This window comes from Lacerta agilis, chromosome 8 (genome assembly GCF_009819535.1).
Source record: "Lacerta agilis isolate rLacAgi1 chromosome 8, rLacAgi1.pri, whole genome shotgun sequence".
NCBI classification, from domain to species: Eukaryota; Metazoa; Chordata; class Lepidosauria; order Squamata; family Lacertidae; genus Lacerta; species Lacerta agilis.
In genome coordinates, this window is record NC_046319.1 from 2,641,151 (window position 1) to 2,665,135 (window position 23,985).

General features: G+C 43.7%; 1 protein-coding gene across 1 annotated transcript; it reads right to left on the reverse strand.

Moving 5' to 3' along the window:
* Positions 1-1,121: 1,121 nt before the first annotated feature.
* On the reverse strand, positions 1,122-23,985 carry NCAPH (non-SMC condensin I complex subunit H). The gene is made up of 18 exons (XM_033159020.1): positions 23,914-23,985; positions 20,615-20,852; positions 20,191-20,284; positions 19,718-19,810; positions 18,914-19,052; positions 17,596-17,717; positions 15,481-15,670; positions 14,704-14,795; positions 13,520-13,725; positions 12,475-12,623; positions 11,991-12,097; positions 10,081-10,203; positions 9,770-9,877; positions 5,393-5,563; positions 4,269-4,385; positions 3,187-3,272; positions 1,726-1,801; positions 1,122-1,521 (listed from the first exon to the last, which is right to left on the reverse strand). Exons 2-18 carry the CDS (start codon positions 20,845-20,847, stop codon positions 1,462-1,464), a joined length of 2,166 nt encoding a protein of 721 aa, XP_033014911.1. The 5' UTR covers positions 20,848-20,852; positions 23,914-23,985; the 3' UTR covers positions 1,122-1,461.

The window sequence follows — 23,985 nt, forward strand, 5'->3', positions numbered from 1 at the left end:
TTGGGTACCCAAGGACAAGGAGGAATCTGGAAAAAACCCAACAGCATAACATTCTTCACAGACAGCAACTTTACTTGAGCATAAAATGCAAAGGGCTGAGGGTCCCATACTCTCCAAGGAATATGTGCACATTTAAAAGGAATCTCCCCTCACCTTATGTTGCCACCTAAATTTCCCTGCCTAATAAATTCAGTGATTGTGGTAATCACAGTAATGCGTTTTGGAAGTCAGTGGAATTTGCCATGCATGCTTCCAGCTCTGAAGCTGAAGCAACATGAGTCATCCAAGATTGTAAAAAGTTTATAAGGTGCCGTGCCAAGTTAAACAGAGCAATAATGAGAAAGCCATTAAAATGAGATCATTGAGATCTATGGGGACAGTAGAACAATCACATGAACTATGATCACATGAACCTTCTCAGTTCTCACTATTGCATTAGAAATGTAGCCAGGTGCCAAGATGAGTGGAGAATTTCCTTAAAACTCACATGCTTTGGTACATTTCCACCCTTGTTTCTACATATATAGAGGCTGGCACAAACCACGTTTACAGAACATGAAACCTCAAGATAAAGCAGAAGCATGATTTGCCAACTGAGTAACTAAGCAAGAGTGTGTGAACAGGCATCATGTGATTAGATAGGCATTGCTGTGAAACAGAAGGGCATTAGCCAGAGCAAAAGTGAAACTGCACACTAGAAAAATAAGGTCCAAGTGAAACAGAGAAGCCCATTTATCTATTGTTAGTTATAAAAATAGTTATATACTACTGTATCAAAGGAATACATCGCAACTGTTTACAATGATAGAAAAACCAAACCAAACAATAACACCATAAAAAGTTAAAAAGAGAAAGATTTTAAAAACAAGTTAGAAGAAAAAAGAAATTAACAACAAACATCAATAGACTGTTGTGGAGAATGTACTTTTAATTTCCTGTATAGGCCTGGTGCTATTGAGTCCAGATACCCGTGCTAGCCCGTTCACCAGTTAGTTTTCTCACACACAAATAAAATTCCAAAAGGATGTGGAGGGTCACATTGTTTATTACTTACAAAAAGCACACACATTTGTACAAATATATCAGTACATTCATATATTCAATGATAGGCGGTTATAAGAAGAGAGCAAAAAGACACATAGGAGTTTTTATATGTACAGGAATTAAATACTCATGTTAAAATAAAGCGAACTGAATACATCTGGCAGTTCTTAGCTGTGATCGCAATCAGACAGTGGGAGAGGGAAGTTGCAGAATTCAGAAGAGAATTAAAACACTAATGGCACTCTTTTCCTGACTTCCCATAGTTTCAAGTCTTGGAATCACAAATTTTTAAATCAAGAACACGTACTGATGCTGCTGTTGGCCTCCTCAGTCTATGAGGGTTGTGTGTTTGTGTGTTAGATATAAATTCCATCCTAGGTTGTCCAAGATTTTCTTATTCTGCCCCAGTGGCACACATTAATCTCCTTGCAGCACTAAGACTTCAGACAAGTCTTCCACACCTTCTAGCTTCAGGTTCTGGAGACAAAGGGGAAACAGGGATCAAAAAACATATCAAGCTTTGAAATTTCCACATATGCAGCAAGAGCGGAAAAGAAGATATGATGGACTTGTTTGCCAAGGCCGAGATGCTTATCACTGCACTGCCTGTGTAGGCCAGAAAGAGCCCATTCTCTCCAACTTGTCCTTGATGTTATTCAAGTTCCTGTCTTCATCACGTACCTTTTCATTTGCCAGATGCAGGAGGCAAGCAAATGCCAGTGGTGCAGACAAGTTCTTTGCCATCGTGGAAGGCAGTCTGTGAAAGACAAAAATCAAGCTGAGAAGTAGATCCAATACTTTGGGCATGATCACATTATGCCACAAACCATGGACTACTATTTAACAAGCATTACATGCTGCTAAATAACTCTCCCTGCTTTTCCCTCTTTGTCAGGCCAGCAGCAACAAACCATGAGTCTTGGCTAAGCATAACATGTAAACTGATGCTCAGGGTGTGGCTTCCAGCTCAATGTAAGAAGGAACCAAATAGGAGCACATCCAAAACATTTACAGTAAACCATGGTTTATGACATAGGGTTGAGTGAATGTGGCCTTTGTTAATAAGAGAGCTCACATCTTGCATTGCACAAACTCATTTCCCCCCTACTAAACAGATTTGGCAGCTATTTGTTCAGAAACCTACAGTACCAAACCTGTTTGACCAGTAGCAACAGTGGAGCAAAAGAAATGTGTGCACCCCTGGAAACAGAAGCTTGCCACCCAGACAAGCTTGCCACTTTTGTTCTCTTATGAACTATTACCCAACTCCAGCCTTAAACATACCTTCTAGGAATACATGAATACTATTAAGAGCGCGGGTGGCGCTGTGGGTTAAACCACAGAGCCTAGGGCTTGCCGATCAGAAAGTCGGCGATTTGAATCCCCACAACGGGGTGAGCTTCCATTGCTCGGTCCCTGCTCCCGCCAACCTAACAGTTTGAAAGCACGAAGTGCAAGTAGATAAACAGGTACCATTCCAGTGCGAAGGTAAACGACGTTTCCGTGCGCTGCTCTGGTTCGCCAGAAGCAGCTTAGTCATGCTGGCCACATGACCCGGAAGCTTTACATCCATCTCCCTCGGCCAATAAAGCGAGATAAGCGCCGCAACCCCAGAGTCGTCCGCAACTGGACCTAATAGTCAGGGGTCCCTTTACCTATTAAGAGTACTTTGCACTTCTAGTGTTCTGGTGGAAGGCTAGGTCAGTACTAGTTATGACTTGACTACCTTAGCAGGTTGTCAGCAAGACAGCTACTCAAAGCTGGGTTATTTTGCAATGGGATAAAACAGGAAGACCTGCTGCATCCCAGTCTATGCCTTCTTTTGAATTCATCCTCTCAGCTACACAGCAAGAACTTACAGCATGGTTCTAAAAATATTTTAAATTCTACAACCAACATTCCACTTGTAGAGCACAATCATGTCAGTGACTAAAGGTTGATTTTTATTTTATTTTTGCAAACAGGAAAAGTTGATGACTAATTGAAGAAACATTCAGCAACTTGGGAGCCAATGCCAACATATGAAGCACACTTTAAATGGACCCCTGTGGTGGTTGGCTCCAATGCTTCAGCCAAAATATTGGGGTGCAAATGTGTCTCTTTTCCTGGCATCCTAGTCAAAGTCCTGGTGACCTGAAGTACCTGTGACACAGATCCTTGATAACGCCGCTGAAGACTTTCTGGCCAGATACGACTGAAGAGTTAGCATCTTTCTCCATGACTTCATTCTGTGTAAGTAAGTTTGAAATCTTAAAAGGTCACCTAGTAATCAAACTGCAAGCCTGTGAAGCAGATCCTGTCATGTTTTAAACTTCTGTACCATGTGTCCAGTGCTTTTAATATTACCTACCTCAGAAGGTTGTTGGAAGGATTACCATTTGAACACCTGCAAGTACTATATAAATATTAAGTATTATATTACTGCTATGACAGATTCTCTGCCTAAAATCAGGGTGTGTGCCAACTGCAGGAAAATGCAAAGGCAGAAAGCAGCATTAAATGAAATACAGCCATAGGAGTGCAATCCTGTGTGTACTGCAGTAACATACAATTCAGAATTCAGCTTTATGAGAATTCTGGCTTTATTACACAGCAAGTCTCTAATCCAGGGGTCAGCAAACTTTTTCAGCAGGGGGCCAGTCCACTGTCCCTCTGACCCTGTGGGGGGGCAGACTATATTTTGAAAAAAAGAATGAACAAATTCCTATGCCCCACAAATAACCCAGAGATGCGTTTTAAATAAAAGGGCACATTCTATTCATGTAAAAACACACTGATTCCTGGACTGTCCGCGGGTCAGATTTAGAAGGTGATTGGGCCACATCCGGCCCCCGGGCCTTAGTTTGGGGACCCCTGCTCTAATCCTTATGTTTACAAAGACATGCTTGAGCCAGAACTAGGGGGTGGGAGGAGGGTGAGTAAGATTTCTAGTACCCTGCATAGCACTGTGGTCCTCCCTGTGATTAGCAAAGTCAATTAGATATTTTTAAAATAGATTACAGAATTCAGCCTTTAAGTCCAGAGTTCACACAGCCCTGAATTCCAGTTTTCTGCTGGTATTGCTAAACCAAGGAAGCAAATGGCTGCAAGTGACGTTAAGAGTGCCACCAAAGCTGGCTGAGATAAAAACAGGATGAGAGCCTGTCTGTCTGGGATGGTGGGTGGGCCAAGGCCTCACTGGGTAAGAACAGCAGAGGCATTCTGGGTTTCCTGGGGCTGCATACCTCTTGCTCAGTTTGATTTGTCTGGGTATCCGTCAGGAGCAACCACATGCCCTGCTTCAGCCTTTTCATATCCATCTTTTTGGCAGTCTTTGCATACTGAATATCAATCTTGTTCACCTAGAAGAGCAGAGAAAGGGGGAACAGAGCTAGCCAAAGACCATCCAGTTAGAAGGCATCAGTAAACACAGAAAGACAAATCTTCAACCCTGCCCCATATGGCATCAAGGCACAAGCTACTCCCTACGCCCTTGGGCTTGCTATATAAACTAAATAAACCCAAGAGTTCAATAAGAAAAAGCACAGAAACAGAGGAAGCTAGTGACTGTAATTTTTATTTTGAATAAACACGTAGATCATCTTGGCACTGAAAATACCAACTACCTCTTAGCCCAGCCAATAGGGGAGAGAACTATATTTCCATCCTCCTAGCTTCACCAGGAATTGGCAAGCATATACCCCCACCCCTACCATAACACAAGGACTCTGAACCGTGCAGAAGACAGATCCATCTAGGCACAAGACTACCTTATATGCCAAGGGTGGGGAGGTGTTTCAATCCAGAGGGCCACACTCCCTACCAGAGGTGGGAGGTGCAGACAGAGTAAAAGATGGTGGAGCAATGAATGTAAGTTTTATCTTTGGGCAGTAGCCTAATTTCTAAACAAACACACACACACACACACACACACACACACACACACACACACTATCCTCCAACCAGGCAGACAAGAAGCATTATCAGAGGTCAAGGACACATTCCAGCCAGGCAAAGACAACCAAGGTGGGTGTAAAGCAAGCCCTGCGTGGGCTGTGGCTTAGGAAGAGTCCTGAGGGCCAGCTAGATCCCTGGAAGGCTGCAGCATGAGGCTCCCCAGCCCTCCCCAGCCTTGGCCGACACAGCAAGTGTGACAAAAGCCTGGAGCAGCAGAGTGGAACTGTAGTTTTTTCAAAGTAACATAGCATGAGCCACAGAGAGACATCCAGGTTCCAGTGCCACCTACAATATCCCTACAGGTGAAATGTGTGCTACACCTTCAGCTCAGCCCCCCTTGTAGTGCACAACAGACATAAGCCTTAAAGAAAGGAGCTGCTTTGCAGGCCATGCATCCTACACCAGTACTTGCCTTCTGTGGCTCAGCCAGCAGGTTCAATTCCCCATAGGTGGTGATGTTGATGCCTCCATTGAGCTCTCTCTCCTGGCCTGCCTCTCCTGCAGGATAGGCTGTCATTTCAAACATCCCATTCTGGCCCATGAAGTCCACAGGAACGTCGTCGTCGTCATCACTGTCACCATCCTGAGTAGGGGAAAAAACAGGGAGGGAAGCCAAACAGGGTCAGAGTTAAGCTGGAGAGCTAGGAAACACGCAACGCCCCTCACCCACACATTCAAGCAACATTCCTTGTCTCCTCAACTTTTTCTGCAGAGCTGCTCCAACTTTTTGAACTCGGATTCCCCACCCCTCTCTAAAACTAATCTATCTTGAAGGATTTCATCTTTATGCTAAGGCATAAAAGGAACTCTTGGATACTGAGGATATGAAAGCTTTTGGAATACAAGGAAGATTTCCAAACGCCTTCAGACACTGGAGAACCCAGAGTTAGATGTACTATAAGAAAAAGGTCCCATAAGATCTCCTGTATCCTCCTCCACCAGAGACAAAGGCAGCAATAACTGTGTAAACTAGAGATAAAACTACATAAAAGCGATGTTTTTGCTGCCTCAAGATTTTAACCACTTGAGACATATTGGTTTGCAACTCCATAAGGGCTTTTTAAGAAGGTTTCCCATGGATGAACACAAATGAGGTCATTCGTTCCACTTGCTAAAGACTCTACAGCCAGCTAATGGAATAATCCTTAAGCAAGCTTAACCAATGACATACTCTACTGAGCTCTTGCAAAACTCTCCAGAGAGATCTGAATGAGGTCATCCAGGGGACTGCAGTGAGGAGTCATCAATATGTTGACAATGCTCAGCTTTATCTCTTTTATATCTCATCCAGGTGAAGTGGAGGTGGTTCTGGACTGGTGCCTGGATGCACTAATGGACTGGGTGACAGCTAATGAAGTGAAGCTCAGTACAAACAGGGCAGAGGTGCTGTTGGTGGATGGTTCATCTGTTCAGGAGGATAGTGTTCAGCCTGTTGTGGAAGGGGTTGTACTCTGCCACAATAGTCAGGCACACAGATTGGGGGAGGTTTACAGCCCCATCATTGTCACTGGAGACTCAAGTGGATTCAAGGGACAGAGTACCTTAGACAATCCATGCTCATAGGCTCTTCCAGACAGATAGCTTAGCTTCCATTACCCATGCTCTGATAATGTCAAGGTTGTGTTACTGCTCTATGTGAGGCCAAGGATAGCTAAAAAGCTTCTGTTAACTAGCCTCTGCACTCTGAACTAACGGAGACCAGAAGGTAGGATCTCTCCTGTTTTAGTCCCAGTTTCATTGGCTTCCTGTTTGCTTCCAGACTCAATTCAAATTGCTTTAATTCATGTTTTAAAGCCATGTCTTTGGAGCCTAGTATCTATTGCAGCTTCTTCTCTCACATCAACCCCCCGCCCCCACATGCTAAGATGTGCCTATGAGGCTTTTCTCAGTGGTAAAGGTACCCAGGAGACAGTCTTCGTAAATGGTGCTGCTGCACCTGTGCAATGCCCTCCCCAGGAAGGCACCCATTTTGTCTAGTACCCAAATTATAGCAAAGTGCCCATTACCACCCCAGGCTTTCAGAAATTTGAAGTTTTAAACTCTTAAGCTGGTGTTATGTTTTTGGTTGGCATTTTATCATGTGCTGTTCTTTTAGTCAGATTTGTGGTTTTAACTCTTTTGTAAGTTGCCCAGAGAATACCGATTGGGGAATACATTTCCCAAAATAAGTAGTCCACATAGCCAAATTTCATTAAGGCTGCAATCCTAACCCCACTTACCCAGGAGAAATCCCCAGTGAATCCCAAAGTACATACTTCCAAGTAGAAATTGTTAGTTTTCACTGTAAGCCAAACTACGTATGACCATAACAATAATAACATCCAGATTTACTCATGGTTCTATTTCCCTATTCTTCATCCATTGTTTCAGTGATGCTGTAAGTCTTCACATACAATATTATTAGTTATGCCTTTCAGGTCACATACAGAGTACAGTTACTAATTGTATTCTAGTAACATCTATGTGGGACAAGAAGCTACAGTTAAAACTGCATATGGAACAACTGATTGGTTCAAAATTGGGAAAGGAGTACGACAAGGCTGTATATTGTCTCCCTGCTTATTTAACTTATATGCAGAATTCATCATGCGAAAGGCTGGACTAGATGAATCCCAAGCTGGAATTAAGATTGCCGGAAAAAATATCAACAACCTCAGATACACTGATGATACAACCTTGATGGCAGAAAGTGAGGTGGAATTGAAGAACCTTTTAATGAGGGTGAAAGAGGAAAGCGCAAAATATGGTCTGAAGCTCAACATCAAAAAGACTAAGATCATGGCCACTGGTCCCATCACCTCCTGGCAAATAGAAGGGGAAGAAATGGAGGCAGTGAGAGATTTTACTTTCTTGGGTTCCATGATCACTGCAGATGGTGACAGCAGGCACGAAATTAGAAGATGCCTGCTTCTTGGGAGGAAAGCAATGACAAACCTAGACAGCATCTTAAAAAGCAGAGACATCACCTTGCCGACAAAGGTCCGTATACTGGTAGTTAAAGCTATGGTTTTCCCAGTAGTAATATATGGAAGTGAGAGCTGGACCATAAAGAAGACTGATCGCCGAAGAATTGATGCTTTTGAATTATGGTGCTGGAGGAGACTCTTGAGTCCCATGGACTGCAAAAAGATCAAACTTATCCACGATTAAAGAAATCAGCCCTGAGTGCTCACTGGAAAGACAGATCCTGAAGTTGAGGCTCCAGTACTTTGGCCACCATGAGAAGAGAAGACTCCCTAGAAAAGACCCTGATGTTGGGAAAGATGGAGGGCACAAGGAGCAGGGAACGACAGAGGATGAGATGGTTGGACAGTGTTCTCGAAGCAACTGGCATGAGTTTGGCCAAACTGCGGGAGGCAGTGAAAAATAGGCGTGCTCTGGTCTATAGGGTCATGAAGAGTCGGACACGACTGAACGACGATGACAACAACAACAAAACATTTACTCAAGAGTAGACCCAGCGAAATTAATAGACCTAAGTCAGTTTAACACAACCCCAAACATTTAAAGCACAAGAGATGGTATTCAATCCTAGTCCAACTCAGAGCAGACTCACTGAGGTTAATGACCATGACTAATTCCGGCCTGTTCATCTCCATGTGTCTACTCTGATTTGGATTAAAAAAGGTAAAGGTACCCCTGACCATTAGGTCCAGTCGCAGACAACTCTGGGGTTGCAGGCTCATCTCGCTCTATAGGTTATGGGGGCCAGCGTTTGTCCGCAAACAGCTTCCGGGTCATGTGGCTAGCATGACTAAGCTGCTTCTGGTGAACCAGAGCAGCGCATGGAAACACTGTTTACCTTCCCACTGGAGCAGTACCTATTTATCTACTTGTACTTGACGTGCTTTTGAACTGCTAGGTTGGCAGGAGCAGGGACTGAGCAACAGGAGCTCAACCCGTCGCGGGGATTCGAACCACCAACATTTGATCAGCGAGCCCTAGGCTCTGTGGTTTAGATCACAGTGCCACCTGTGTCCCTTCGAGTTGGATTTAGTTGAATAAAATCTTATATCAATTTAATAGTTATGGCTTCTCCCAAAGAATACTGGGAACTGTAGTTTAAAGGTACCAGGAACTGTTAGGACACCCATAGTCCCCTCAGAGAGCTACAATTCCCAAAGTTTCCTGGGATAAGTGACTAATTGTTAAACCAATCTAGAAATTGTAGCTTTGTGAGGGGAACAGGGTCTGCTAATAACTCTCAGCACACTTAAGCTGCAGTCCCCATGATTATTGGGGGAAGCCAAGGCTGCTCAAAGTAGGGTAATGACCAGTTTCCAGGAATTTCTTTCATTTAAGACTTTTGTGAGCGAGCTAAGAGTTTGTTTCGACCCTGGGAGAGAACTCAGAGGCTGAGAGGGAGGGTGTGTCAGAAGGAAAATGAATTGATATTGGTGTGTGTGTGTGTGTAACTTTGTTTAATGTAACATTTTTTATGTAGCTGTGTATTTTTTAATATTTAAGTTGTCTGTTGTTGCTTCTTTTTTAGCACACCCCCTAGAGAAGCTGTGTGTGCCATGGTTGCAAAATATTATCCCCCTTCTGAGATCCAGACAATATGGGATTATTCCTTATTCTAGTTAGGGTCCCTCAGTTGTTTGAATGCCTTTTGAGGTCCTTCAGATAATGTTGCACTGAAGCAGAACCAACAAAAACCACCGAGGTTGTTAACCAATAGGAAGGCTGCTAAACCTCTCTGCCCAGATTGACAGCCAGCTTCTATAAGACTCACCAAAAACCTTCATATAAGAAAGGATACAATCCACAGTAGATCTTTGCAGCTTACCTGCAATGCAGGACAGAAATTGGAGGTGTCATTGGGGTTGTTGTAATCATATTCTTTGACCTCACTGTCGCAACTGGACAAGTCACCCTGCAGTGGCACCTTCGACAGCTGCAGAAACCAAAGACTTGGGTGACTTAGGACATCAGTCACTAATGGGAAAGAACATTAAACTAAAACACACTCACTCCAGAAATTGCCTCAGCACACCCTTCTGCCCAGAGCAGCTGACTAATAACCAAGCCAAGCTGAAATTGCATTAAATGACACGGGAAGGCAAGGCAGGAGTGTTGCATGGAATTGAGAAAGCTTACCCTATTTGCTGGCTTAAGGAAGAGGCGGGTGAGGTTGTCTGGATCATAGTGGAAGTCTGCAGGAAGAGTTTTGCTTTTCTTGTTTTGACTTTCAAGGGTTGACTTGGACAGAGTAGTAGCTGCCTGTTTAAGAAAAGTAGTAGCCCATAGAAAAATCAATCACTCCCATCCAAATATCACCTTTCTAAACCTGAAATTTATTCTTGGCACTGGAATCAAATCTGATTTGCATATGCTTTCGTTTATCAACACACATTTCAGCACCTCTTGTAGTACCTTAGCACTGCAGTTTGGGAATCAATGGTATAGGGCAATGCACCAATAGTCTGTGAGCTAAGAAGGCAAGAACAAATGTTGCAAATGGTAGGAAAAGTAATCTGGAGATACTTCCTCAAAACTGCAGTCCCTGCATTGATTCAACTGGCTTGCATTTTAGACCTACTCTGATTATATAAAAAGAATGCATGATTATTATACATGCTCACACTTATCAAATCAAGGCTGCTTATATGCTATGCTAAGAGTTCTTAATTTATAATGGAAATTTTCACACGCTGTCTCCCAGAGCCACACTTTACAAAACATTGGTTTAGAACCAAGACAGCTTCTTTGGATTTACCGGTAGGTGGAAAAGAGAAATAAGAGCTGGGTATCATCAGCACCAAACTCCAAAACTCTAGAAAACCTTTCCCAGAGGTTTCACCTAAGTGTTAAATAGCACAGAGGACAGAACAGGATCTTGAGGGGATCTACAGGCCAATGGCCAAGGTGTCAAACAAAGTTCACCAGCACCACCTTCTGGGTTCATGCTCTCCAGGAAGGAACAGTCACTGAAAACAGTGCCTCCAAGTTCCATCTCAGCAAAGTGGTCAAGAAGGATATCATAGTTGATGGTACAAGAGCCACCAAGAGGTCCAGAACTCCTCTGGTCCAGTTCCTGGCATAAATCAGTCACCAATGAGACCAAAGCAGTCTCTGTCCCATAACCAGGCCTGAAACCAAACTGAAATGGATCTAGATAATCAGTCTTTTCCAGAAACCCCTAGAGCTGAAAAGCCATCACACTTCAATACCTTGCCCCCAAGTGGTATTAAATGGTATTTTGAAGACTGGCCAATAATTATCCAATAATATGGTGGGATTCAAGGGGGGGGGGGCTTTTTCAACAGAGGTCTTATAACTGTCACCTTTAGGTGTGCTGGAATGCTGCCTTGTTCTAAGGAGGCATTGACCACTCCCTCCACCCACTCAGCCAGTCCCCCACTGGCCCTTTTGATGAGTCAGGAAGGGAAAGAATCCAAAATACATGCAGTAGATCTCACCTTTTCAAGGATCCTAGTCTACATCCTCAGGCTATATAATTTGTAAAGTATCCATTTACACTGGATAAGCAGAGGCCAAAGTTACATCCACTGGACCTGTATCAACTGTAGTGTCCAAGTCAGGACAGATTTGAGCGATTTAGTCAGCAAAGTGCTGAGCAACTTGTTCACAGAGAGCTATCAAGTGGTCTAAATTATGTCACGGACCTGACCACTTGAAACAGCTCCACTGAACAGCTCCTTGCTGATGCAATGGAGGCAGAGAGAGAAAATACTTTTTCACTGCCTGCACTACCACAGAATAGGTCTTCAAAGAGATTCTAGCCTGTGTTCAGTCAGACTCATTTAGAGTTTTCCACCAACGTTGCTCTAGTTTCCGTCTCCTACTGCTGACTGTCCTCAACATGTTGTATTCAAAGGCTCACCTTCTCTTAACATGGGACTTCTCCAAAGTTGTAATGGGTAACAGCAGTTGACAAGAACTATCCTTTATTGTATATATATAAAAATTAAACTATTTTTAAAGCTAGTAATATCTTGTGTAACAACCACCCACATATACGCCCCTATCAAGAGTTAAAAACATACCCTTGTTTGGCAGAAGTAAGGCTCAAAATCAATATCATCTTCAAAGTTTATCTCAAATACTTTTTTTGCAGCCTTTCTTTTGTTTGCTTTCTCAGGGTTAGCATCACCTGTGAAGAGTGAGTAGGAGCAACTGAGTGGAAGATGTTGCTGGATCTGCTACAGAAGGTTAACAAGAGTTTATTTGGTGGTGGTGCTTGTTTCAGAGTGCACTTCCTAAAACGTTGAATATCGCCTCAGTTGTCTTTTGACGATCTCTACTACATACCACCTCACCTTGGAACTCCCAAACCTCATTCGAGGGTCAGGATAAGCTTTGAAAATGCTTTGCTTTAACTGAGTCACATCTGAAAAGGCATGAACTGTGGATTTCATGTTCTGAGAAGACTTGCATTTCCAAATTCTACACAGGACCTATAAAGCTGTAGGTCAATATGCAAGCAGAAAGCTGGGGAACGAACTCCCACGACTCCCTTCACAACCTTACCTTTATGGTGAGGCTTGAACCGCCAGTGCTCTGGGCCTGCCCACATGGACATGGTTCGGGGGCTGAAGTAAGAATATTCGCTGGGCTTCAGGGACAAATGAAACGACATGGACCTGACATCTCCTTCCCCCAGGGAAACCACTTCTTTTCTGGAAGAAGTACATACACACACCTGATTATAAAATTCACCAGTTTTATTCATTCTCACCAAGATTTTATTCTATTTGTAAAACAAAGCTTCCTAAGATTTTTTTAAATTCTCCCCACCATTTTAATTATTTTTATGAATTGTTGCCTGTGAAGCATCCTGAAGTGATTTCACAATGAAGAAAAACATTCAGAGAAAACATAATACATAGTTTCATAAACCTTTGAAATCCACTCTTAATTGAATGTGAGTAAGAAAGCCATAGGCCAACACAATACAAATAAAACAGTCATTTAAATCCAGCAGACAGATATATACAACAGAACAACACCCAATGTAAACCCCACATTACCCCTCTACAATAAACTATAAAAGTGTTAAAATACAGTGGTACCTCAGGTTACATACGCTTCAGGTTACAAACTCCGCTAACCCAGAAATAACGCTTCAGGTTAAGAACTTTGCTTCAGGATAAGAACAGAAATTGTGCTCTTGCAGCGCAGCGGCAGCGGGAGGCTCCATTAGCTAAAGTGGTGCTTCAGGTTAAGAACAGTTTCAGGTTAAGAACGGACCTCCGGAACGAATTAAGTACTTAACCCGAGGTACCACTGTATAGTAAGACAAAAGCAAAACCTCACTGGATGAGTTGAGATTTATGAAACATTCCATCCAGTAAAGCAGAGGGCATATACTGGAGGCATAAGGCTGGAAATGATTTTCTTGAAGGAGCAGTGGTACGGATCATAAAACAATTCTCCAAAACTTCAAATCTAATTCTAATACTTACTGGGATTTAGAAGGCTTGTTGAAAGAAAAAGATCTTCAACAGGTGCTAAAACCTGGGAGTTCCAGAGGGTAGACCTGATTCCTACACAAACTGTCCAAACCTGGACATACCTCAACATTCCTGGTGTTAGTCTAAATGACTCCAGCTTTTTGGAGAACTCCCCAAGGTCCTTCTCAACCGTCTTGTCCGGGATGTCAGCATCAAAATCGTTCTCTGCTAGGTCCTCAGAATAGTCTCCAGGGTAACTATCAGTCTCTGCATTGATGTCAAATGCCTGGTCACTCTTCTTAAATTTATCCAACAAAGCAGTCACTGACTGAAAACAGAATAAAAAAACAGAATAAAATGTAAAAGGAAAATCCTTCTGGAGGCAGAGAGAAGAATGACAACAGAATTAGTGTATAATTTGTGTGACTTCAACACAGAAAGGGGGGGAATATACGAATAGCTGCTAAAATGTAATACAAGACAAAATGCATTTTAATCCCACAAACAAGAATAGGCAAATAAAAATTACTAAATTACTAAAATACAATACAGTATACATCTCATCCACCCAAAATGATGCCTATACAGTGGTACCTCAGGTTAAGAACTTAATTCGTTCTGGAGGTTCGTTCTTAACCTGAAACTGTTCTTAACCTGAGGCACCACTTTAGCAAATGGGGCCTCCTGCCGCCACCGTTGCACGATTTCTGTTCTTATCCTGAAGCCAAGTTCTTAACCCAAGGTACTATTTCTGGATTAGCGGAGTCTGTAACTTGAAGCGTCTGTAACCCGAGGTAACCACTGTACATCAACCTGATGTGACAATAAGTAGAAACAAAACTCGCTTCAGTCTCCAAAAGATCTTCCTCAGTGGCCAAGGAATTTGTCACAATTTGTCACAAAAGTTAGTTGACCTATAGATATGTATGCCAGCTATATAGATAAGGTAAATGACTAATCGCATCTATAAAGCTACCATGCCCACATGGTGAACATGAAGATATGAAGAACATTTTAAAATATGGTGCTTTTATACTAAGCACCCAAACATATACGTTTTTAGGGTACCCTCTAAATATCAGATTCCAGATGTCACCTATTAAACGTAATAGCAATTTACAACTATGAGGCTATAGGTACCTCTGCCTGCAAGATTAAGTGGTTGGCAATGAAGCTTCAGAAATATTAAACACACACACACAACCACCATGAAATGCAGGCAATTATGGACTAGAAACTGAAATAGCTTTGAATCCCATTGTGTGACCAGTTCACTTAATTCACTGTAACAGCCAGCTTGACATACCTCATTATGGGTTTCACTGTCCCACTGGGTAAATAAGAAGCCAGCCAATGAAGGGCAGATGGGGCGCTTTTCAGCACACTGCAGAAGGATGGCTAGAAAAGAAGACAAGAAGAGAGGAGTTGGAGATTCCAAGCCATAACCAGACTCCTCTTATGCTACCATGCTCACCCACAGATGAGAACTCTGGACGAAGAGAACTCATGGGTGGTCTTGATAGGCCCCTAATCCTTGCAGTAGTAATTTATATTCTTGATCACTGGTAACTTGGCTGAGGCCCTGGTATCAGGGGGCTTGGTACCATGTCTCCCCAACCCTCCACTCCTTCAGTTTCTACTCCCTGCAGACTTCAAGGACACAGGCACCTGCTGTACCCACAGCTGCTCCTTCTTTGATACTTGCAAAGGGATGGACAAAGGAGAGCCTTCTATTGAGGGTAAACTCATTTTTGGAGCCTGGCCCATGGTATCTCTTCCCCAGGGCATTAAGTGAAGCAAACATTCTCTACTCCCTACCAAATCAAGGTAGAAAGAAGAGGTGGTACCAAACCTCCTTTTGCCCTGCAGGTATCTCTTTCTTTATAAAGCTTAGCTCCTGTGAACACTCAGACTGGCTCTGCCCGCAGAGGCAAAGCAGCATGACTCCCATCACTGCAAAATGGAAAGGTCTCAATATGTGTGTGATCCCACCTATCCTATCCTGGCTTGGTTCTCAGCCTAGAACTATGAAATATTATGCACCTAGAAGAAGATAAAAGAGTTAGCAACTGTTAGCACCTACACTTTAAGCCTGTCACTTTCACATGAGAAGATGTTGGCAACTCAGCAGTCGTAGAAGAAGGCAGGGGGATGACCATGGAATCAAACAGAACTTCACTGAGAAAGCTGTGTACATGAAGCATAGTGAGGAAAACACCAGCCGTACTGCACTCATCAAAGGAGGCTGCTGTTCTCTGGAACATGGGATCAACCTAGTGGGGGGGGGGGAAACAACAGGAGCTCAGGTTCAAATATCAAGTTCAATGAAACTTTGCAGATGTTGCTTAACGTTTACTGTTTGGATCAGTAGCAAAGGTTCCAGGCTCTGTCCCCAAACATGTTCCCAGGAGTATGTCATGTAAAGCTAATCACACATCAAAGGAAGGAAACAGAAGCCACCAAATATTTCCTTCTCACTTCTCATCCCACTTCCACACACCATAGCAAAAAGGCACGTGGTTTTACTCATAAGATATTTTTTACATCAAGCCTCTTCAGTGATTAAGTAATACAACTGATCAAAAATATATACCTCAATATGCAGCAACACATTTTGAAATATTATAGGAAGTGCAAGAACCTACTATTATAGACAAAAAGGTCCCATGCTTTACTAGGTCTTCAAATATTTTATCTCCCTAGTACAACAAAGGACAAACAAAAGCATCCTTTGCTGAGCCCTAAAAATTAAGATTTGCCTTCATTAATTAAAAATGGAAGGGACGCGGGTGGCGCTGTGGTCTAAACCACAGAGCCTAGGGCTTGCCAATCAGAAGGTCAGAGGTTCAAATCCCTGTGACGGGGTGAGTTCTTGTTGTTCGGTCCCTGCTACTGCCTATCTAGCAGTTCGAAAGCACGTCAAGTGCAAGTAGATAAATAGGTACCGCTCTGGCGGGAAGGTAAACAGTGTTTCTGTGCACTGCTCTGGTTCGTGAGAAGTGGCTTTGTCATGCTGGCCACATGACCCGGAAGCTGTCTGCGGACAAATGCCGGCTCCCTTGGCCTATAGAGTGAGATGAGCGCACAACCCTAGAGTTGTCCGCGACTCGATCTAACAGTCAGGGGTACCTTTATCTTTAAGTAAAAATGGAATTAACTGATTTCTCACCTTAACTATAGATTTCTCATCTATAGCTTCAATTGGTAATAATAATAATAATAATAATAATAATAATAATAATAATAATTTATTACTTGCCCTTCACCCTAAGGTCGTAGGGCATTTTACAACAATTTACAAAGCATACAACCACGTTCATAGGAGCCAACTCCTAGGAGCTAAGTCTTCAAACCCCCCCCCCCAATAAAATATTTGAGGGGGCCGGAACACCCCAAAGTTGATGGGCATTGTGATTCAAATTGTGTCTATGCACCATGTCCTGTGATCCATTATGAAGGGCAGGGCTTCCTTGCCCCCCCAAAAAATATTTTATTCAAGTTGGCACCCCTGACCATGTTATGCTAGCCTTCACATCCCATGTAGAAATGATCTGAGGTCACCCTAAGATTACAGGCTGCCTGGGAACATATAAAACTCTATGCTTTCCACACTAGCTGGAATCCCAGTGGTGCAGGATTCCTACTCCTGTGGAAAGTCTATGCACTTAGATATCCATAGATAGGCTTTCCCCTGCATACATCCAGACTTCATGCATGGACATTGGCCTCACAACTCCTTTCTATGTGTCAAGGCAGCTTAAGCTACTGGTCCTTGATACCAACCCAGTTCCATTCTCCAGACTGTGAACTTGCTCTGCCCATGGGCAAGAAAGCACTAACTTCTCACTCTGTCAGATACTCTACACATTGTGTGCAGCTGTATGCCAGACTTAGAACAGTGGAACAACATTCCACTCCCTAAAGGTGCGAAAATTCTTGCATTGCAGGGGGTTGGATTAGATGACCCTCTAGGCCCCTTCCAACTCTACAGTTCTATGGTTCTATGAAAAGGACAGATCCCAACAGGAGCACGGGATAGTTGAAATGAACTGACCAACAAAGATGAACATGCTGTTCCTCCACCACCCAGATTTCTGCTTTAATTTCTCCAACTATTCTCCCAGCAGATGCTGTAGGCAGTTAGCCAACTTTAGGAAGGGGGTGTTTGAGAAATGTCCTTCGGAGCAGGTTCTCTCACCTCACACCTATGATCTTCATCGGAGATATTAATGTTATTCAGATTCCGTTCAATAGTTTTGTACTGGTGCTTCCTCTTGCTCAGATGTGTTTTGGAACTCTCAGAATCCACAACCCCTCCACCTACAAGAATGGTCACAACTCAAGGTAATCATCATCATCATCCAGGTGCAAGTATTTTCCAACACTACTCAGTTACAAAGTCCAACTGTTCTGCTATCTTGCATCATTTACAGGTGAGAAAAAAATAATCTCTCCTGTTCCTTTACACAAATGGATCTTCCCATCTCCTCAATTATGCTTTGACTATCTCAAAAATATACTGCAAGTCACTTTCATGACATGAGATTTATTATTGTACCTACTGACAAATGCAGGGAAGAGAACATAACTATGAAAGGTGGTGGGGAAAACAGATGTAAGGATGCAAGGGAAGACTGGTCGAGTGTTTTTTTGTTTTTGTTTGTTTTCCGTTTCTGTTCTTTATCTGTTGTTTTTGTTGTTGTTGTTTTTCTGTAAATGATTGAATGTTAGTTTATTTTGGTTGTAAAAATGAGTGAATGTAACAATGAGTGAATGTTAGTTTATTTTGTTTGTAATATGCGAATGTATTAATAGCTGTATTGACGAATAATAAAGCTTTTTATAAAAAATAAAAAAAATAAAAAGAGAAAGGATTTTCTGACACAGGTAAGTTGAGCTGCTTGCAAACACAAAGTCTTTGGTGAGTTGGATGTTATTCAACCTCCCATTCAAAATAAAACAAAAACCCAGAGGTGATGTATCGGAGACACAAGGCTGTGAAGGCTCTCCCAGAAAGGAGGCACCATAAGGGATACAAATTAATTATCCAGGGTGAATGTCAGTTTATATGGTGGATACCAATAAGAAGACATTTGTGTGGTTGAATACAAATCCCACTCGTATAAAAACAAAAACTAGAGATGCTGAGAACTGATCAGGGACTGTGTGTCCCACAAATAGTGATGTAGATCTGGGAAATTTTAAATTGAAAATTTTTCCAGAGAATATTCTATTTTCAGCTTCCAGTGTAAGAGTTTCTGATGCCCTGGTGAGTAATCTAATTTAGCATGTTTATTTTACTTTTTTTTTTAGTAAAACAACAAAAACAATTGTATGTTTTAGTCTCAACACAGCACAAGTATTAGACCTGCCTTATCTTGTTTGACATCCATTCATAGTTACTAATGAAACAGATTTTTTTCCACCCCACATCACTGCCTATAGCTGTGCAATGGGCCTTCTCCACACATGCTATTCCAAATCCCATGCTCAGCTCATTGTGTTAAGCAGCGCACCTGTATCCTGACCATCCACAGGCTCTGCAGATGCAGAATGTTTGCCCAGCCCTCCAAGAACTCTGTAAACATCTGCATGGACAGCATCAACTTTTGCTGCATAGATCTTTGCACTGGCATCCAGGGTACCAGCTGCTACCTATAAGGGGAAATGTTAAGAAAGAAGTTAACAGTGGAACTAAGCTTTGAGTGGGCTACTATGAACCTACAGACTACTTGTCAACAAGATAAGAAAAAGCTTCCTTTTCTTTGCCTTGCTTCCCAGACTTTCCACCTGCCCTCCTCATACTCTGGGCTTCTGTCTCAGGCTGAAAAGAGTACTAAGACAAACTAAGGTTGGTTAGATTGGCCCAACTTTCAGGAATAGTAGCCATTATTTAAATATACCCAACTATTCCTTTCCAGCCTGGTTGTTCCTCAGTCAAAATCTTCCCTCACAATGGCTTTTGGCATCCCGGAACTAGCCTTTCAAAGTCTGGCAAATCCAACCTGAATCCTCCACACATGAATGGGTGGTACTGCTAGGTAGAATGTGGTGGCAGACAGTAGATCAGTAGATCTTTCTGCAGTAGATCAGTAAGCAAGCTCTTCCAGAGGGGGCATTTTTAAAATTTGCTGCGTGGACCACACTAGGAAGAATAGCAGCATTTCAACACATACATCCACACATGACCCTCAACGAAGCGGAGTGTAGGAAGAAACCCAGGACTCTCCAAAAGTTACCAGAAGTGGGTACGCAGATCAAGCCCAACCTTTTCTGTGCACATTCTCTGCCACAGGAAAAACATCAGGAAGGCCTCTAACCTTAAAGTTGGTGGGTTCAGAGTCCTTTTGTTTGAGTATTTCTGTCATGTAGTCGATAAGGTGCAAACCAAATACATTCTTCGTGGTGATTTTCTGGAAGAGGGAACAGCAAGTTGACATTATTGTGAGCTACATTCTTCATCCTGGAATCTACAGTAAACAACCTTAGAATCTGCAACAAGTTCATCTAAATCCTGTGCCAAGAAAGGACTAATTCTACAACCCACTTGAATGATACGAAATTTATGAAAACTTGCTTTATTTGTATCATCAATCAAGTTAACATGTATAAGTACAATAAGCTATGCAGGAGGAAAGATGGTCAGTATTCTGAAGGTATAAATCTAGATTCAGAAGCATTTTTACATTTATATGGAATCACGGAATACAAGCAGTTCTGCCTGTGGTAGCCAGAGCGGCTCTTGATAAGGGTGTGTCTTTGAAGTTAATGAGCAGATGCTAGACTTACTTACATTTTCTGTTGAAAGTTTGATGCACGTGGAATAATGATCTGCAATTTGAGTATTTGACAATTGTGGAAGTGCTGGCAATGATGTTTCTGCTTGCCTAAAACAAAGAAACAAGTAAAGCAGTGTAGTACAGTCGTACCTCGGGTTACGTACCCTCCGGGTTGCGTACTTTTCGGGTTACAAACTCCGCTAACCTGGAAGCGCAACCCGGCGCGTGCGCAGAGCGGTTTTTGCTGTTTTTCTCGGTCTGCATATGCGCAGAACCAATTGTTCAGGTTACTTCCTTTTCGGGTTACATACTGTAACCTGGAACGGATTAAGTACATAACCCGGGGTACCACTGTATAGTAAGAAATCTCTCACGCACTCACTCACTCACTCACTAACTCTCACACACAATATCAATGTTTGGGCAAACCACACTCACTTGTTGGACGGGGACTTTATAAACAGAGGCGACTCGGTGCTAAACTGCAAGTCAACCACTCTGGAGCGCCGACGCTGCTTCCTCTCTTGCTCATCATCATTCCCAGGGCAGTTTTGAAGCACAGGGGTGCCTGAGGCACTAAGAGGCTGTCGCCTAGTGCCAGGGGACACAAACATACTGTCGAAAGAGGCATTTCCTTTAAAGCCAGCAGACTGCGGTGTTGAGGCACTCATTGTTGCTAGGAGGGAAAAAACAGCTAATGAGATCTACAATTCCTTGGTAACAATTGCATTGGCTTCCAGTTCATTTCTGACCACAATTAAAAGTACTGGTTTAATGTCTTTCATGCCTCAGCACTCCTGGCCTATGCCCTCTCTGAGTGGTTTTGCCTGCCTAGAAATGTGTGTGTGTGTTCGCACACCTCTGGATTTATGTGGCTGGAGTGTAGCCTACTGCACAGGATATAGTCACATTGCTGCACACACTTTCCCCTCTCTGGACTCACCTACTTCTTGACTACCACCTGTGCCCATCACTGGAAGGCTGCCCATGAGAGAAAGGAGTCCTTGGGCTGAAATAGGTTCCCTAAAGTACCGTATTTTCCCAGGTACAGTCATACCTCGTGTTGCGTTCGCTGAGGGTTGCGAACGGCACGGGTTACAAACGAGCCAAACCTGGAAGTAACGGAAAGGATTAATTCTGGGTTCGGCAGGGCACGCATGCGCAGACACGCGCAGTGACGTCATGCGCAGACGCGCCGAATCATGACCCACGCATGCGCAAAAGCGGCGCTGCAGGTTGCAGACTGCTCAGGTTGCGAACGGGGCTCCAGAACAGATCCCGTTCGCATCTAGAGGTACCACTGTATAAGACTAGATTTTTTCCCTAAAAAATAATGTCCAAACTTTGGGGGCATCTTATACACGGGGGCCATGGAGGCAGTGAGAGATTTTACTTTCTTGGGTTCCATGATCACTGCAGATGGTGACAGCAGTCACAAAATTAAAAGACGCCTGCTTCTTGGGAAAAAAGCAATGACAAACCTAGACAGCATCTTAAAAAGCAGAGACATCACCTTGCCGACAAAGGTCCATATAGTTAAAGCCATGGTTTTCCCAGTAGTGATGTATGGAAGTGAGAGCTGGACCATAAAGAAGGCTGATCGCCAAAGAATTGATGCTTTTGAATTATGGTGCTGGAAGAGACTCATGAGAGTCCCATGGACTGCAAGAAGATCAAACCTATCCATTCTGAAGGAAATCAGCCCTGAGTGCTCACTGGAAGGACTGATCCTGAAGCAATACTTTGGCCACCTCATGAGAAGAGAAGACTCCCTGGAAAAGACCCTGATGCTGGGTAAGATTGACAGCACAAGGAGAAGGGGATGACAGAAGACGAGATGGTTGGACGGTGTTCTCGAGGCTACCAACGTGAGTCTGACCAAACTGCGGGAGGCAGTGAAAGACAGGTGTGCTCTGGTCCATGGGGTCACGAAGAGTCGGACATGAATGAACGACTGAACAACATTTCCCCCCATTTTCTTAAATTGGAGTCCCTAAAAATAGGGGGCTGGTAGGAATTCAGGGGTGGGGGGTGCTTCCCTGGCTGCACCCAGGCTTAGAATTCCTCGCCTGGCACAGCCAATTTAGCCTCTCCCCCTTGACTTTCCACCAGGTGGCTTAAAAAAAGGGACAATCTTCTGTTTTTGCCTGCCAGGCAGTTGCAATGGTTTTAATGTATCTATGTGGGAATTATTGTACAGTCGTACAATAACGCTGCATGTTGCGCTCGTCATGGGTTACGGACGCGCCGAACCCGGAAGTACAGGAATGGGTTACTTCTGGGTTCGGCGGTTGGCGCGGCGGCGCAAAATGATGTCACACGCATGCGCAGAAGCACTGAATCGCATTGCGCACATGCGCAGACCTGGCACTTCAGGATGCGGACCTTTCTGGTTACAAACGGGGCTCCAGAACGGATCCTGTTCGTAACCAGAGGTACCACTGTATCTTTGTTTGGTTACTTTGGGTTTCTCTAGGCATGATAAAGTGAATGACAAATTTAATAAATATGTAAATAATGGATTTTGCTTTTTTCACTGCTGCTACACAATGGCCAATGTCTTGGGGTCATGGTGGATAGCTCAATGGAAGGTCTCAGTTCTGGTATATCACCTCCATTTCAGACCGCATGAGCATGTACATGAAATTAATTTTATTGCTTCAACATGCAGCCGCTTGCATAATGAACTGCATTTTCCATTTTACTGCCCTCAGCTTAGAGGTCCTTTCAGGAACTCTTTACAATCTCTTTTTGATTTAACCTCTCTGAACAATTTAGTGTCATCAAGAAACTTGGCTTCCTCACTGATCACTCCAAACTCTACATCATTTATCAAGTAAAAAAGCACAGGTCCCAGCACCAGTCCTTGGGGGCCTCCACTTTCGACATCCCTCTATTTGGAGAGCAGCCCATATATTCCGACTATCTGCTTCCTGCTACTTAACCATTTCCTGATCCACAATAGGACCTCTCTTATTCTGTGACTGCTAAGATTTCTCAGCAGCCTTTGGTAAGGTACTTTGCCAAAAGCTTTTTCAAAAGCCCAAGAACACTCTTTCCACCGCTCACCTCTATCTATAAGCTCCACCCATCAGCAGCAGGAGTAACTGGGAGCTCCCAGTCGCTCCCCCAATTTTCCGTAGACAAACTTGGGTCCAGAGCTGTTGGTGGACTACAACTCCCACCATCCCCAGCTACCAGGTCAGGGGTGATGGGAGTTGTAGCCCAGCAACATTTGGGGACCCAAGTTTGAGAGAGGCTGCTTGAAAGCTGCAGAAGCCATAATATTAAATCATGAGGATGTGCAGCAGGCAGCTTCCCTCCGAGGCTACTTCTTGCGGCACAATGTGCATAGTTTCTGCCTGCCACAACCCAAGCTCCCCCTTCAGAGAGCCCAGCAGCCACGATTCCGCCGGCGCGAGGGCTCTGCGCGTCCCCCGCCAAGCGAAGGAGAAGCTCCGCGCCTTCATGAATCTCTTTACCCGCCTCCGGCTCTCGCGCCAGTGCCCGCCAATCAACGTCGCTCCTTTCAAAAGTTCTCCACTTCACCGCTCCTATTGGCCAAGCCTTTCCAATGTCGGCCAATCAGCGATCAGCTTCTTGCAGAGTCGCTCTTTCCCGCCCGCCGCCCCACCCCCACCCCGTGAAGGCGCCTCTGAATGTGGATAAAGGCTTGAGGCAGCCGCGGCGTGCTTTGCCTTACGCAGACCCTTAATTACTCGCTTAGCTGCCCTTACCTTCCCCCCGCCGAGTGGAGTTAGCCACCGACTCACGCTTCCCAGCCGGCAACCATTTTCCCCGTCGCAAGC

Excerpts from the sequence above, each read along its gene's own strand:
- NCAPH (XM_033159020.1), bottom strand. The coding sequence starts at position 20,847 with ATGAGTGCCTCAACACCGCAGTCTGCTGGCTTTAAAGGAAATGCCTCT. Across the intron at positions 13,726-14,703 it reads ACAGTGAAACCCATAATGAG|TCAGTGACTGCTTTGTTGGA; the intron begins GTATGTCAAGCT and ends TTCTGTTTTCAG. Across the intron at positions 3,273-4,268 it reads CAAATCAAACTGAGCAAGAG|AATGAAGTCATGGAGAAAGA; the intron begins GTATGCAGCCCC and ends TTACTTACACAG.